We start from the raw sequence: 14,278 nt of genomic DNA, 5'->3' as shown, positions 1-14,278 counted from the left end.
TAAACAGCAAGCACAATTTATTAAAGGACATGTCGATTCTTAAAAATATGCACACAGTTATCAGAACCTCCGGAAATCAAATATTTATTATTGGACCAATCGACTGCCAGAACTTGACCCTCGTGACCTTGCAAGTTGTATAACGGGGCCTTGGGGCTTCGCGTATCCCACATTTTCACCGTCGAATCGTAACTGCCGCTTAAAAATAGATTTTCGCTGTATTTTGACCATGAGACGCTACTGACCTAAAATTATTAATTTTTTGTTTAATCGTATTAAACCAGATTATTTCAGGCTTTCTTACGTACCCACATGCTATGTGAAGTAAACATGGTTTTGCAAATGGTGCCCTCGGTAGAACGAGGGTCGTAAAGCCTTATGTGCCTGTCGGCACAACTCGCCAATAAGGTTTTCGTCAAATTGGACCAAGATGAGCTTAAAAATGCCTTCTGGTCCACTATCTCATTGGAGATTCCATAGAGCTAAAATAATGTTCAGAAATAACGAAAATTAGATTTTTTATTGTTGCTGCCTTGTTCATCAATAATGAGGATCAGTTTACGCATTGTTATAGAACCCAACATAGAAAAATTAGACTTGCCATTACAATAAGACATTCATCAAAACAATTATTGAAGAAGTTTATTTACGTGGAGATTATATTTATCGATAACGTTCTTGGAGTATAGCGTAATTTGTTATTCTTCAAATTTTAAAAATGTGGAGAATATCTGGAAGTTTTTATATTACAAAGCACAAAGGAATTTCAATTTCTTTTTCAAATCATCCTGCATTTGAAGGCTTTTCTGAATTCTTTATATGATTTCGCGTCGTTTTTGTCGTACATCTAACATGCCCAAAATTAATAGTTTTAGATATAAATTTTGTTGAAATTTAGCATTTGCAAGCATCTTTATAATGTCAAAAAAGAAAGTTTATTCAGGGTAAAACTGCTGCCTGACTTCTTTCCCAGATAAAAGGTGTCACAATTATTTAAATGTGTCAATAGAGAGTACTAGTCGACTGTATTAGTTTACTGTTTATAGAGAAAAAGTGTAGCAGGTTTAGGACCTCCTATAAAACTAATTTTACTCCAAAAGAAATTCCGACGTTTCAGATTTTATTTAGGCCATATTCAGGTCTGAAAATGACACGTCACATTTTCACAATTTACAGTTTAAATTTCATAACCAAATAAATAAATATGTAACCAAATTAATAGACTGAATAAAAACACTACAAAATTGAGTGCCCCAGAATGATAATTCGGTTAAAACCAAAAAGATAATTTTACAGGAGATGAAAATAACAAGTGTATTAAAACTAGTTCTACTTTTACCTGCAAATTATTATTTAAATGCTTATTGAAAGTGTTTTGAAACGTTTTTTAAGCTAGTTTTTTTGTGCAATACTACTAATATTAGAAAAAATAATAAATTAAAGAGGGATATACCTAGTTGTCATTCTGTATTTACAAAACATCAAATTAAATTGACAATAACATTTTTTTTATTCATCACTACTCTCGGATAAGTCGGTTTCACTTTCCTCCTGCTGTTGCTCTGTTGTATCCAAAGAGTCATAAAATCCATGATATATTGCAGGAATGAAATCTTGAAGTTCCTTTAAGTTTTGAAGTTTTTTTGGATTAACTTGAAGAGTTGTAGTGTAGAGTTGGGCTACATTCCATTCCTTTAAAGCAAATAAATCTGCGTTAGATTTAAATGCAATAAATGTTTGGTTTAGACTTTCAATATTGTGGCATACAGAAACGGTGATTTTTTTATCCTCATACTTAAAACTTTTGTATTTTGAGACGGTAAAGTTTTTTATGTTTTTTTTAAAGAAAGATTGGAAATATGAACGAAAGTCTCCTATCATCCGTGGCAGTACATTGATAACAGTAAAAGTTTTTGAGGTTCTTGCCACTTTTGAATACCATTCTTCCGGCACGTAAAGGTATGTGACTTTGCGTTTTTCCTTTTCAATAAGAGCAAATTTGCGATCGCATGGTAGAAACGAATGACCTCTTTCAGGAAATCGATGGTAGATCATTTTAAATCTTCCAGTGGCGACCAACGAACATAACATCTGGACAACAACCATGTTTTTATTTTGCCCAACACAGTTATCTGTGAATAAGTACAAGGTCTCCACTGAAGGATCAACAACATTGTCCACATAATGTTTTAAGAAAGATGTTGTCTCATTTGCACCTTTTTTTCCTTCGACTTCATTGTACATGTACATATAAGAATGGCCCGTTTTTGCCGTGTAAAAATACTTGTTATAAACCCAAAGCTGCCTTTTATAAAAAATATCACCTATTGGAAATACGGGTACTGCTAAATTTTGTTGATAGTCAAAGCTAATAACATCCATTTTTTCGTCCGTTTTAACTTGTTCACTGAACCGCTTAAGGTGGTCGTAAAATTTCTGCGCCTTGGCTTGATGTACAGAGTGTTCTTGATTCAATCGAGCTTTTCCTTCTGGATTTTCCGCCGCATCTATTTGATTCTTGAATCTGTCACATGCATTGCAGATGTCCGTTTTAGGTTTTCCAAATGAAAGATTAAATTTGGTGTTAAATATGTGTAGATAAAAATCATAGTTGATTTCAAATTTTGTTTTGTTATCAGCTTCGACGATATTTCCACTGTCGATATTTCTCACTTTCGTACTTTTCCACGTACAGCTCATGCATTTTCATCACGATTAAGTCGGGCGAAAGAAACTTTCTTTGACTGCTATTTCTGGTGTAGTGCGAGATGCGAATAGGAAATGAATTTATATGTGATTCAATTTGTTGGATTAGAGCTTCTGGTTTTTTAACTACCCTGGATCCTTCAGATAAACCCCTTTTGTCTGTCGGAGGAGCCGAATTGCTTTTTTAGCCTGCCCAATTCGATCAATCCTACCAAATTTTATGCCCCGCTAAAGCTTTTTTGCAAACCATTATTTCACGTCCGGCTGCTAATATAATCTAAAATACAAAATATTGTTACATACGTACTATCAGTAAATAGGTATTCGCATAACTAACCTTATAATGCAAGGATGAGTTTCGTTTTGATGTTTGAATTAATTCATTATTAGTTAAAATATTTTCAATCGGATGGCCCTTTCCAAGAAGTCGCTTTTTAATAATAAAAAAAATTACCTAATTATTGTATCTTTTGTTACTTATATTTTCTTACCTTGCAACAGACCTCACTGTTATCAATCCAAAAAGATAGGAATCTTGCACATTTTTATCAGCCAAGTTGTTAAATTTATCAAGAATGTTTGCTTTTTCTTCAACTGAGATTTTACTTGTACATCTATTTTTGCAGTCGCATTCATAACCTCGCCTTGCAGGCATATTTATTCCAGATTTAGATGTGTATGCTAGTCCTTTATTGAGGTTAGATTTCCTTTGAACACTTTTCCAAAGATGTTTATTTATTTTTCTTTTTCTGGTTTTATTCTCCTTAACTTCATTAGAGTCCATAAAATGAGAGAATATGCCGGTGACGTAAAATGCGCACAAACCCACTTTAAACCAAAAAATCAATAAAGGGGAGGCCCCATATTTCCCTGATTAGGTTTACTTGACCGTGAATACATGCATCTCTCTCTTTCACAAGGAAAAAGATAAAGTCGTTATAATAGTTATACCTCTCCGCTTTATTCATCACAGTACCCTTGGAAGTTCGATGGTGTTTCGCAATAAGTCAGTGTCGTCGCACTTGGGAACGCGTTGAGAGTGTAGAGTGTGCGTGTAAATTCAGTTTAATTTGTGTTTACCTACTTTTTTCTTCCAATTTTGGTGTGTTTTAATTTAAAGACTATTATTTTGTGTGTGTTTGTTACTACTAACGTATTAAAGGTAAGAAAATGTAGTAGTTTTTTTAAAAGGTATCTTACAGTGCAAATTAATAAACCAAAAGTGCAACTCCAAAGAAACAAAGAATTTACATTAACTTTATTTTTGAAGTTTTTTGATTTTATTCATATTCATAGTCTTTTTATTCATAGTCTGTTTTTTTTTTCAAAACATGTAAAAATAAGAACGAATAGTTATTCAAATCATTTAGTTAGTTTATAGATCTATGTAAAATATTTAACTGTTTTGTAGATGTCGCCAAAGAAATTAGGTACGAAAGGGCAAATAATACATAGCCAGGGAAGAGAAATTATTGTCAATGTAGCAGAGTTTATGCATAAAGAGGCAGAAGAAGGATTAATTGAATAAATTATTAATATAACAATATAGATATTTTTGTGGCTGTTTAAAATATGAAATATAAAACAAAATTAGGTATACAAAACAGCTACATTACTGTTTTTTATGATATAGTTTTTATTTCTTTGGTAAAATTAATATACAGTGCTTTTCTTTGAAGTCCCCCCCCATTTATTTTTTGAACGGGTCAAAAAAAATTTTTGAAACTTGGCATAAGTAAATTGGTCTATAGATACTATTTTTCACTGTAAACTAGGTAGTGATAAATTCCAAGATGGCGGCTGGGCGACATCTTGAGAAAAAATTTTAAATAGAAAGGGGGGTCGTGTGGTACCTCATTTTAAAGGTCTCAATGAGTACTTTATAACCCTGAAATATTAGACCCATATCTTAACCCGTTTCAAAATGGCGGCCTAATAAAAAAGTATTTTTTTTTATTTTAACGTTTTACATTTTTGTGATTTTTGAATAGGTAAAAATCAGTGTACGAAAATAAATGCGTTACTATTTTATTTTGACATAAAAACGACAGTTCTAGATGTCAAAATAACACATAAGCGCCATCTTGAATAAATGCATTAAATAGAAATCTTGTGACCCATTTCAAAAGGACAGCGATTAATCATCGTTCATGCTGGAGGAAAAAATGGTTTTGTTAAAGACGGTCTACTTATATTCCGCTCAGGTAAGATATAAAAAATATATATTTTGTGCTTATTAACTTCTTACTTATAACATTTCAGGTTCTAAAAGTGGCGATTACCATGACGACATGAATCATGAAAATTTCATGAAATGGGTGGAAACCCAATTACTTCCGAATTTGCCACCAAATTCGGTCTTAGTTTTGGACAATGCATCATACCATAATGTACAAGTAAAAAAGAATGTTACCTCAGGAAGTAAGAAACAACTCATAATTGATTGGCTTAAGGAGCATAATCTAGAACATGACGAGAAAATGACAAAAACGGAACTTTATGAAATAGTTCTTCAAAATAAAAGATTTTATCCGATAAAGTGCAAACTTGACGAACTAATGGAAAGTCACGGACACTCAACTTTGCGTTTGCCTCCATACCACCCAGAATTGAACCCCATTGAAAAAATCTGGGCCACTGTTAAAAACTGGGTAGCAAGCAGGAACACAACTTTTAAGTTAGCAGATGTAGAAGCTTTGACGAGGCAAAAATTTGCAGAAGTATCTGTCGATGATTGGAGAAGCATTTGTGACCATGTCGACAAAATTGAAGACAAATATATAAAAGATCATAATCTTTTTGATGAAACTTTAGATTCCCTAAAATTTACGGTAAACACTGGCTCATCAGATGAAGATTTGGAAACGAGTTCCGACGAATCAATTATCAGCAATGTGGGCATTTTGTCAGATAGTGACTAATTTAATAATATGAATATGTATTATATACCGTAATAATATTATGTAGTGTTTTTATGAGCAGTAAAATTTATATACCCTTATGTGGAGTTTTATTTTTAATATCTTTAATAGCTGAAGAAAGAAAAGAAATAGATGTTTTAAAACATATTTTAAAAATTAATTCTTGTTTTAAATATTTTTTTTTATATTTTAAGATTTCAACTGATTTTTAAACAAAAGTATTTCAAAGGACATAATCTTAAATGACGATTACATTAATGAATATCAAATAATGTTCGTATCATAATGAGTATAAAAAAAAAACATGTATTTCTTTAACACGTATCGTAAACGTTATTTTGAGTATCTAAAGTAATATATGTATGTAAAGCTAACAGTTATATCCACATACGCATAAATAAAGCAAAGAAAAGTTTAAATTTATTTAACAGTATTTTAAAACCCATTTATTTAATAATATTTTAACACAATACACCCCCGGCACTGATTGTTTAGTCATAAACTATCTGCTAGAATTTCTACGCTTAACGATAGCCAGCTTAGATGCGCGAAGTCTGACGTCACCGGCATATTCTCTCATTTTATGGACTCTATCACTGTTAGCACTATCACTATAATCTGGGTCTAAATCATCGCTCATTACTTCGATATCACTGTCACTAGACATCATGAAAATGCTAGCAAATAGTCAGCCGGTAAAAAACAACAACGCAGTAACCAAACACTTTAACGACTTCACTTAGAATGAAAACTGGGTAAAAACCGGATATACCGACTTTTCATTCACAAAAACCAGATTTTCGTAAAAAGTGGTTTTTACCGACTTATCATTCTGGGGTATTCAATTATATCCACAATGGCTTAAACAAAGAGTATATTATTGACTTATCCTTTTGTACCACTACCTTTTTGCAAATTTTACTTTAGTTTTCGCCAAGAAACGAGCACAAATGTTGAATAGTAACAAAACATCTTTGCGTAGACTCCAATATCTAATATTGGACATCTTTAACTTTACCTGTAATGTGTGATGTAATTTATATAGAACTTTACTACACAAATTACACCATGAATAAACTTATTAACAAAATTTGTGCTTCTATTTTCATCTTTGTCTCAGTAGTTTTAGGAAAATACTAAGAACCTTTTTACTTGTAAATACAGTTTAAACTTAACATTTCCTGTAAATGGCAAGTCCGTAAATAAAATGTGTTATTATTAAAACTATATAAATGTTTGAATGAATTCTTACCTCACAATCCCAAAACTTAATTGTATGATCCATAGAGGCAGTACAGACATTATGCTCATCCACCCAATTAATGGAAGAAATACTCTCTTTATGCCCCTTCAATGTATGCAAAGGGGTCCTTGTGGCTAAACTTTTACTCCCTTTTGACTTTTTACTGGTCGGTTCACCACTATCTTCAGTTTCCACAGAGGCAGACCAAATTTTTAAATTGGTGTCCCAACTAAGAAAAAAAATCGTAAAACTCCTCTCATCGGTATCTTTCAAGTCTTCTTCTTACCCTCCGGTGGCCACTCGTTTCCCATTAGGACTCATTCCCACACTGTCGATTCCTTTTTCATGTCCCCTCAAATGGATTTTTGGAAGGGCGTTATCGGTGCCTTCTTCCCAAGACCAAATTATCGCAGTTTGGTCATGCGATACAGAAATAAAGCCTTTTGATGGGTCGTTTTTGTTTATCCAAGTGACTCCTTTCACTATTTCAGTGTGATCTTTTAGGGACGCCACTGGTTTACCATGGTGGGTCCATATGCTTACAGTATTATCATAACATCCTGTAAGAATCCTGAAAAAATCAAAATATCCTTTATTGTCATAAGAGATAATCTTGTCCTTCTTGATAAGAATGACATATACCATACATAGGTACACACAAAAAAAAAAACACATAAACAATACACAAATCATACATAAGTATAAAATAGCAACTAAAATAATGCTCAAAAAAGAAAGACTCTTACAGCAAAACTTAAGTACTACATACACATTTCTGACAGGGCACAGACAAATATTCGACAGAAAATATAAAATATATAAGGTCATATGTTAAAATCTATCTAAAGTCATTTACTTCATAGTAGCCTCTTGCAACCAAACCTTTTTTTTAACCCTTTTCATAAAGACTCTATTACTTTGCACTTCCTCAATATCCGCTGGAAGAGGATTAAACATTTTTTTACCATCAAATATAAATGACCTTTTTATTGATGAGTTTGAGGGTACAGGCAAAATCACATCATTAGCCCTTCTGCTGCTATAATGGTGCCTATCTCCAACATTGAGATCTCTGTACTTTTTGAGAATTCAGCGCACCGTTTCCAGTATAACATATAACATAATATAGTATAACATATACACTATCGAACAAAAGTAGAGAAACTTCTAAAAATTCTTTGATTTACGGAAACCATGTATTTAAATTAAATATTTACTACAAATATTGTAGTTCTCAACAACTGCGTTTTTTTACCGCATTTTACATGCCTCTTATCAGTTGTTTATTTACAATAAAAGAATTCAAATATTTTCGGATGGACATAAGTAGAGAAACCTAAATATCAATCGTCCAAATTTAGTATTTAGTTCGCTTTACGTGAGTTCTGTTGATAGTTTTGCATAGTTTTTTTAATCAACATGCCTCGCGGAAGATATTTGTCTGAAGACCTTCGTAGAAAAATAGTTGATGCACACAAGAGTGGTATACGACAAGTGGACATTAGTAAAACGCTTAATTTGCATAAGTCCGTTGTTAGCAAGACAATTTCTAATTTTAAAACACGAAATTCAACAAAAAGCATTAAAAAAAGTGGCCGCCCAAGAAAAACAACCAAACACATGGAAATGATGATAAAAAGAATTGCCCAGTCTGATCCTCACAAATCAGCAAATAAAATTTTAAGTGAATTACCTGGTGTTAATGTTAGTTCTAAGACCATACAAAGACGACTGAGGGAAGGAGGATTATTTAGTAGAAGAGCCGCTAAAAAGCCGTTTATTAGCAAGAAGAATCAGAAGGCCCGACTCAACTTTGCACAAAAATATTTGCATTGGACAACCAACGACTGGAAAAAAGTTCTTTTTACTGATGAAAGTAAGTTCAATTTGTTTGGGTCCGATGGAATCTCATGGGTACATCGACCACAAGGCAAAAGATTCGATCCAAGATATACACAGCCTACGGTAAAGCATGGTGGTGGCTCCTGCATGGTATGGGGTTGCTTCTCTGGGTTCGGTACAGGACCATTACCCATCATTGAGGGTATCATGGATCGATTTGTGTATTTAGACATCCTACAAAATGTAATGCTACCCTTTGCTGAGGATAATTTACCTTTGACTTGGATATTCCTACAAGATAACGACCCCAAACATAAATCAAAGGTTGTCAAAGATTGGTTTTTATCGGAAAATATTAGGGTTATGGACTTTCCTGCGCAAAGTCCCGATCTTAACCCGATTGAAAACCTCTGGGAGGAACTAGACCGGCGTGTAAGGCAACATCAGATCAGTAATAAAAATGATCTTATAAAAGTTTTACAAGATTCCTGGAATTCTATTGGAGAGGAAACCATTATGAAACTGTTGGAATCCATGCCAAATCGATGCCGCGAGGTGATTGCCAATAAGGGATACTCTACTTACTATTAATTTTTCTAAGATAGAAATAAGAAATAACTTGTACTTTTGGAATAAAATTTAGTTTCTCTACTTTTGCCTCATAAATATTTTGTTTAATTAAATTAAATCTTAGGATTTTCTTCTACAATTTATTTTACTTTATACAAATTAAGTCTTAACAATTATTGTTGATTTTCATTATGTGTAGAACTGCATTAGTTTTGAAGTATTCAAATAAAACGCAAATTTAAAAAGTTTCTCTACTTTTGTCCGATAGTGTAAGTATAAATAAAGAAGGTAACATAAGGATTTTGTGAGTAATAAAAAAGTTCTCTACATGAATCTCTTATACCTACTTTGCAAATATATCTGATAGCCCTCTTTTGCAAGATAAAAACACTCATAAATAATTGATTGGTACATGCACCCCAAAAACACAAATCATACCTCAGATGTGACTCAATCAGTGCAAAATAGGCATTCCTGGCCATACCAGACTCTACTTCTCTTGCTATGATTTTAAGAGCATAACAATTAGTCGCCAACTTGTTGCACAATAATCTGATATGACTTTCAAACTTCAATTTGTTGTCAAGACTTATTCTCATTTAAATTATTTAAATCAATGTTTCCAAGGCAAACTCTGCTCAAACTGCATTTAAAGTTCATGACATTTGTTTTAAGAACATTTAAAGTTAGCTTGTTGCAGTCACACCATTTTTTAATTTTGGCTTAATCCCTATTTACTGTATTATTTAGGTTTTCAACACTAACATCATGCCGAAATACCGTTGCATCATCTGCAAATTGAATAAATATATCTTGTATATCAAGGTTTGCCATATCATTTATATATATCAGAAACAAAATGGGACCAACACTGATCCCTGTGGGACACATATTCTATCTCTTAGCCTTGAATGCATATAAATTATAGAACCCCCATGTAGCATATTTACACGACAACACCTATCCATTTCAACATAATTTTCTAAATATACTACTTCATGTTTATTTAACCAGTGCTCACAAAGTAAAACAAAGTCCGGATAGCCCAGGCCGTCCAAAAATATAAGAAAAGTTCATCAATCTTATTTTTTAGAGATTGGACATTGAGAAAAACTAGGGAGTAATTTGTAAGTTGAGGGTGCTTTTTCCTAAAAAAATGTCATTGTCATTATTTGAATTAAGTATTAAGGGATCATTTGTTATCGTCAGTAGTTTAGTATTATTGGTATTCATATTTTTAGAAATATCTATCAGCTGAGGTGATGAAGATCCCATTTTAATGTTTGAACTTATGTTTATAATATTTGTAGTTATGGACCTGGATACCCTTATATATAATAAAAACAATTGACATATATTTAAGACATTTCGTTTAGGTTTCTGCGGGAAATTATCAATTATCCTAATCGAGACATTTTGATTTTTATTCCATATAGTTACTCACAAGGTGATAAGTCGAGAGAGTCATACGTTAAATACAGAATTAAATTTGTGTATTTTCCAAGAGAAAACAAGTTGTATAGCAGGGAAGTTTTAAACTTATTAATACGTATACACACGATGACATTGTCCTTACTACTAAATTTCATTGTTTCTATAAACAGATTTGATATAACTTCTTCCTGTGGGGCATATGGCTTAATGATGCCTGTGTATGAAGAACATGCTGTATTGAGCTGGGGAAAAAGATATTTAGAACATTGCTTTGCAGTTTCATCTCCTATCAGGATGACCTTTTTCTTTACATTAAGGTTTACATTCTCTCCTTTTTATTCTCAGTCGCATTAGTGACGGGCGTAGGGGATGCTGTATTATTTCTGTCAACAGGAGTTTGTTCTTAGAAAAGCTGCAGTAAAGCTGTGCAAATTGTTTAAGCCAGACAATTTTTTGGCACAGTACTCATGTAAAAATGTAATGTAAAATGTCAGTCAGTAAATAATTAGGAAATTCAGCAATTTAAAAATCTCTGGAACTTCGCCGAAAATCCATGGGATCTTTTTATTAATTACAAGAATATTTTGAGTATTCGTAAGTTAATCCTTTGTTTTTGGTGGAAAACATGGATAAACACAATAATTGCAAAAATTAAATTAAGGAAAATGGGTCTTACTATGATTGTGAATTCGGTCTATAAAAAGTACTTCTGAAGAAAGATGCATGCCCTTTAGAAAATGTCAATGCCAATGTGTTGGCTTGCAAGAATCCTATAAATACAGAACCATTTATAGTAACAAAGAACAGGCACCACACAAAATACAAATAAAATAATTGAAGAAAATGTCAATTTAACTGAACTAAATATTGGAAGTAAAAATATATAAACGGCAAAGAAAGATGAGATCTGGTTGTCAAGTGTCCAACAAAAGGGGAGGGTGAAAAACTGAAACTCATCATAATAGGCAAACTTGCAGGTAAATGTGAAAATTTCTACAAAACAACCAACCAGCTTTAAAATTATTGGAGTTTATCTGTTAGATAAAGAAAAAACTGAAGTGCCTGAACCTTTCATCTAGAACTCGTTCTAGAATACAGCTGCCAAACGTTCATGCAATGTTTGGCAGCTGTATTCTATAGTGCCAAAATCTTGACAAACAAAGGTGTTTTAACTGTTGGAGATCCTTTCATAAAAGGCATAACTGCAGGTTCATTGGCATGCTCAACCTATGTCGAGCAACATAAAGTTTGAAGTACTATACAGAAGTGTGGAAATTGTATTTTTCCTGATAAAATATTTGTAAGAAAATAGGAGGTAAATCATGCATGTGGTGATGCTAGCTGTCCTCCGCATTAATACCATATCAGCTGTCTTAGTACTAAAATGAACCAGAATGATTCAAATAGATCAAGAAAATGTTCTGAATGACATTGAACCTACTGAAGTCAGGACAGTTGATTGACTTACTTGCCTTGGAAAAATGAATTAATGATAAAATAATACAATTAATATATTTCAATTGAATATTAGACAAGTGCTAGGGAAAATTTGGACAAATTGTTATGCTTGTTTTTAAACTTGAACTACTGTGATATTTTTATTTTCAATTTTCATCTTATGAATGTTAATAGAAATGATGGGGTTTTAATTTTGATTAAAACTCTGCTAAATACTGAGGTTAATCACTGTAAGTTAGTTAAGTCAAAAATAATGATAAATAGACGTAACTGTTACCTTATCCAAACAAACCTATGGAATAACTGCACTTTATGATCTGCAAACTCAAATATTCATTTGCTTTTTGAGGGTTTACACATATTTTTTGTAAATATCCCACAAAATAATATAGAGGTTTCACTGGGGATATAATTATTAATTTAAAAGAGATAAATATAGTAAATGAATATCTTTGTCTGATGTTGAATTATGGTTTTCTACCCTATATTGGATTATCAAAAACAAATGATTCAGATTCTTGCTTGGATCATTTCTTTCTTAAAAATAAATGACCTACAAATAGCATTGGATCTTATATTCTACATTCTTTTGTAACTACCCAATTATGGTAGGAAACAAATTTTCATAATGCACTTTCAACAAATAAACAAACAGAGTCAACAGAAACTAAAACAGTAATTAATTTTGAATTAATAAAACAAAAATTAATGATTTGTGACTAGAAGGAGGTTCTAAAACTTCAATACTCTGAAGAAGTGACAAATATATTTATAGAAAATGTTGAAATAATTATCGGGATGTCTGAAAAGACAAAAATTATTAAAAAAGGTACAAAAATGGATAACAAAGGGACAGGCAGTATTAACTGGTAAGTATGGTTTCGTCTTTTTTTTTATTCTTCAAGTAGGTAATTCTACTTTAGAGGTGGTTAAATGCTAAAATCTTGTTCGTAGAGAAACATTTAAAATGTAAATAACTTAATGAGATGGATTATTCAAATATATTTAAAGTGCATACACATGGTTATTTCGGTTTATTTATAAAGAATATTTCTACTGTAGTATCTATATTAGAAGGTATTCATAAATCTGTAATCATCACTACTGAAGTAATGTATTTGAATTTAAATGTTAACTATAAAGTTTTATTTTAATTTCTATTCCATATCCTGTTTTATTTTTTATATGTATTAGCTATTTTAGACCTTCTAAGGAGTCTATGTACTCTTGGACTTGGTTGACAAAATTGTCTCTATCTCAGGAAGTGGTTGAGGTAGAAGAATCATTATTACACAAACATTATTGGATAAGAAATGCTTTTTCTTTTACTAAAACCATTTTAAGAATACTTTTATTGTATAACGCAAATTTACTAAGAAATATAGCGAACCAATATGTCCTAACCACAACCCACTTAAACTATCCAAATCCTTAACCCAGAATAACATTTTTATCCTCAAAATTATATATTAACATAAAATAGTATAAAAATATTCCTAAGTTATGCCCAGAATATTGCTAATGAATACAAACTCTTTACTGGTATATTCCCTAAAGTGAATACTCACCATTTTTCAGTACTTTGTATCGAAGACACCCAATCGTCATGCAGAATACTCTCCTGTGGCTCCGGCGCGGGTGTCCTTTCAATATACTCCACATCAATAGTGGCTTCACTGGAAACATTCCGCTCTTGGAGATGTTCGAACAGAGGAGTCCTGATAAGTTCATTTATGGCCAGAAAATCGAACTCTTTAGGTTTAAGATAGTCGGCGTTGCTCTCTTTTAATAATTGGTTTAGGAGCTCGTTTAGGCCCTTGGTGTCTATGTTGGTAGGCACGGAAAAGGGCACATCCGGAACAGCGTAACTATGAAATGGTAAAAAACGCTTAAGTTATGTCAAAAGCTTAAATATGAGACCTACCTGTCCTGGGTGGTAATTAGGCGAATTTGCAACTGGCATTCGCTCGAATTTTCCATGTTTTTTAGTTGAAAGGAACTTGATTACAGCGTGTTTGTTTATTTATGTTTTTCACGCGACATATATAACCTTACTTCTTTTAAACCTAGATATATAACCTAACTTTTTTCTAATGACATTTCA

General features: G+C 32.2%; 1 protein-coding gene across 1 annotated transcript; it reads right to left on the bottom strand.

Annotated features, from left to right (window-relative positions):
- LOC126740138 (ribosome biogenesis protein WDR12 homolog) lies at nucleotides 1–14,265 on the bottom strand. The gene is made up of 6 exons (XM_050446057.1): nucleotides 14,099–14,265; nucleotides 13,743–14,042; nucleotides 7,157–7,441; nucleotides 6,880–7,099; nucleotides 309–482; nucleotides 1–245 (listed from the first exon to the last, which is right to left on the bottom strand). Exons 1-6 carry the CDS (start codon nucleotides 14,152–14,154, stop codon nucleotides 21–23), a joined length of 1,260 nt encoding a protein of 419 aa, XP_050302014.1. The 5' UTR covers nucleotides 14,155–14,265; the 3' UTR covers nucleotides 1–20.
- Nucleotides 14,266–14,278: the final 13 nt, after the last annotated feature.

The sequence above is a fragment of the Anthonomus grandis genome, chromosome 9 (genome assembly GCF_022605725.1).
Source record: "Anthonomus grandis grandis chromosome 9, icAntGran1.3, whole genome shotgun sequence".
NCBI lineage: Eukaryota > Metazoa > Arthropoda > Insecta > Coleoptera > Curculionidae > Anthonomus > Anthonomus grandis.
This window is presented reverse-complemented; position numbering and strand designations above follow the sequence as displayed.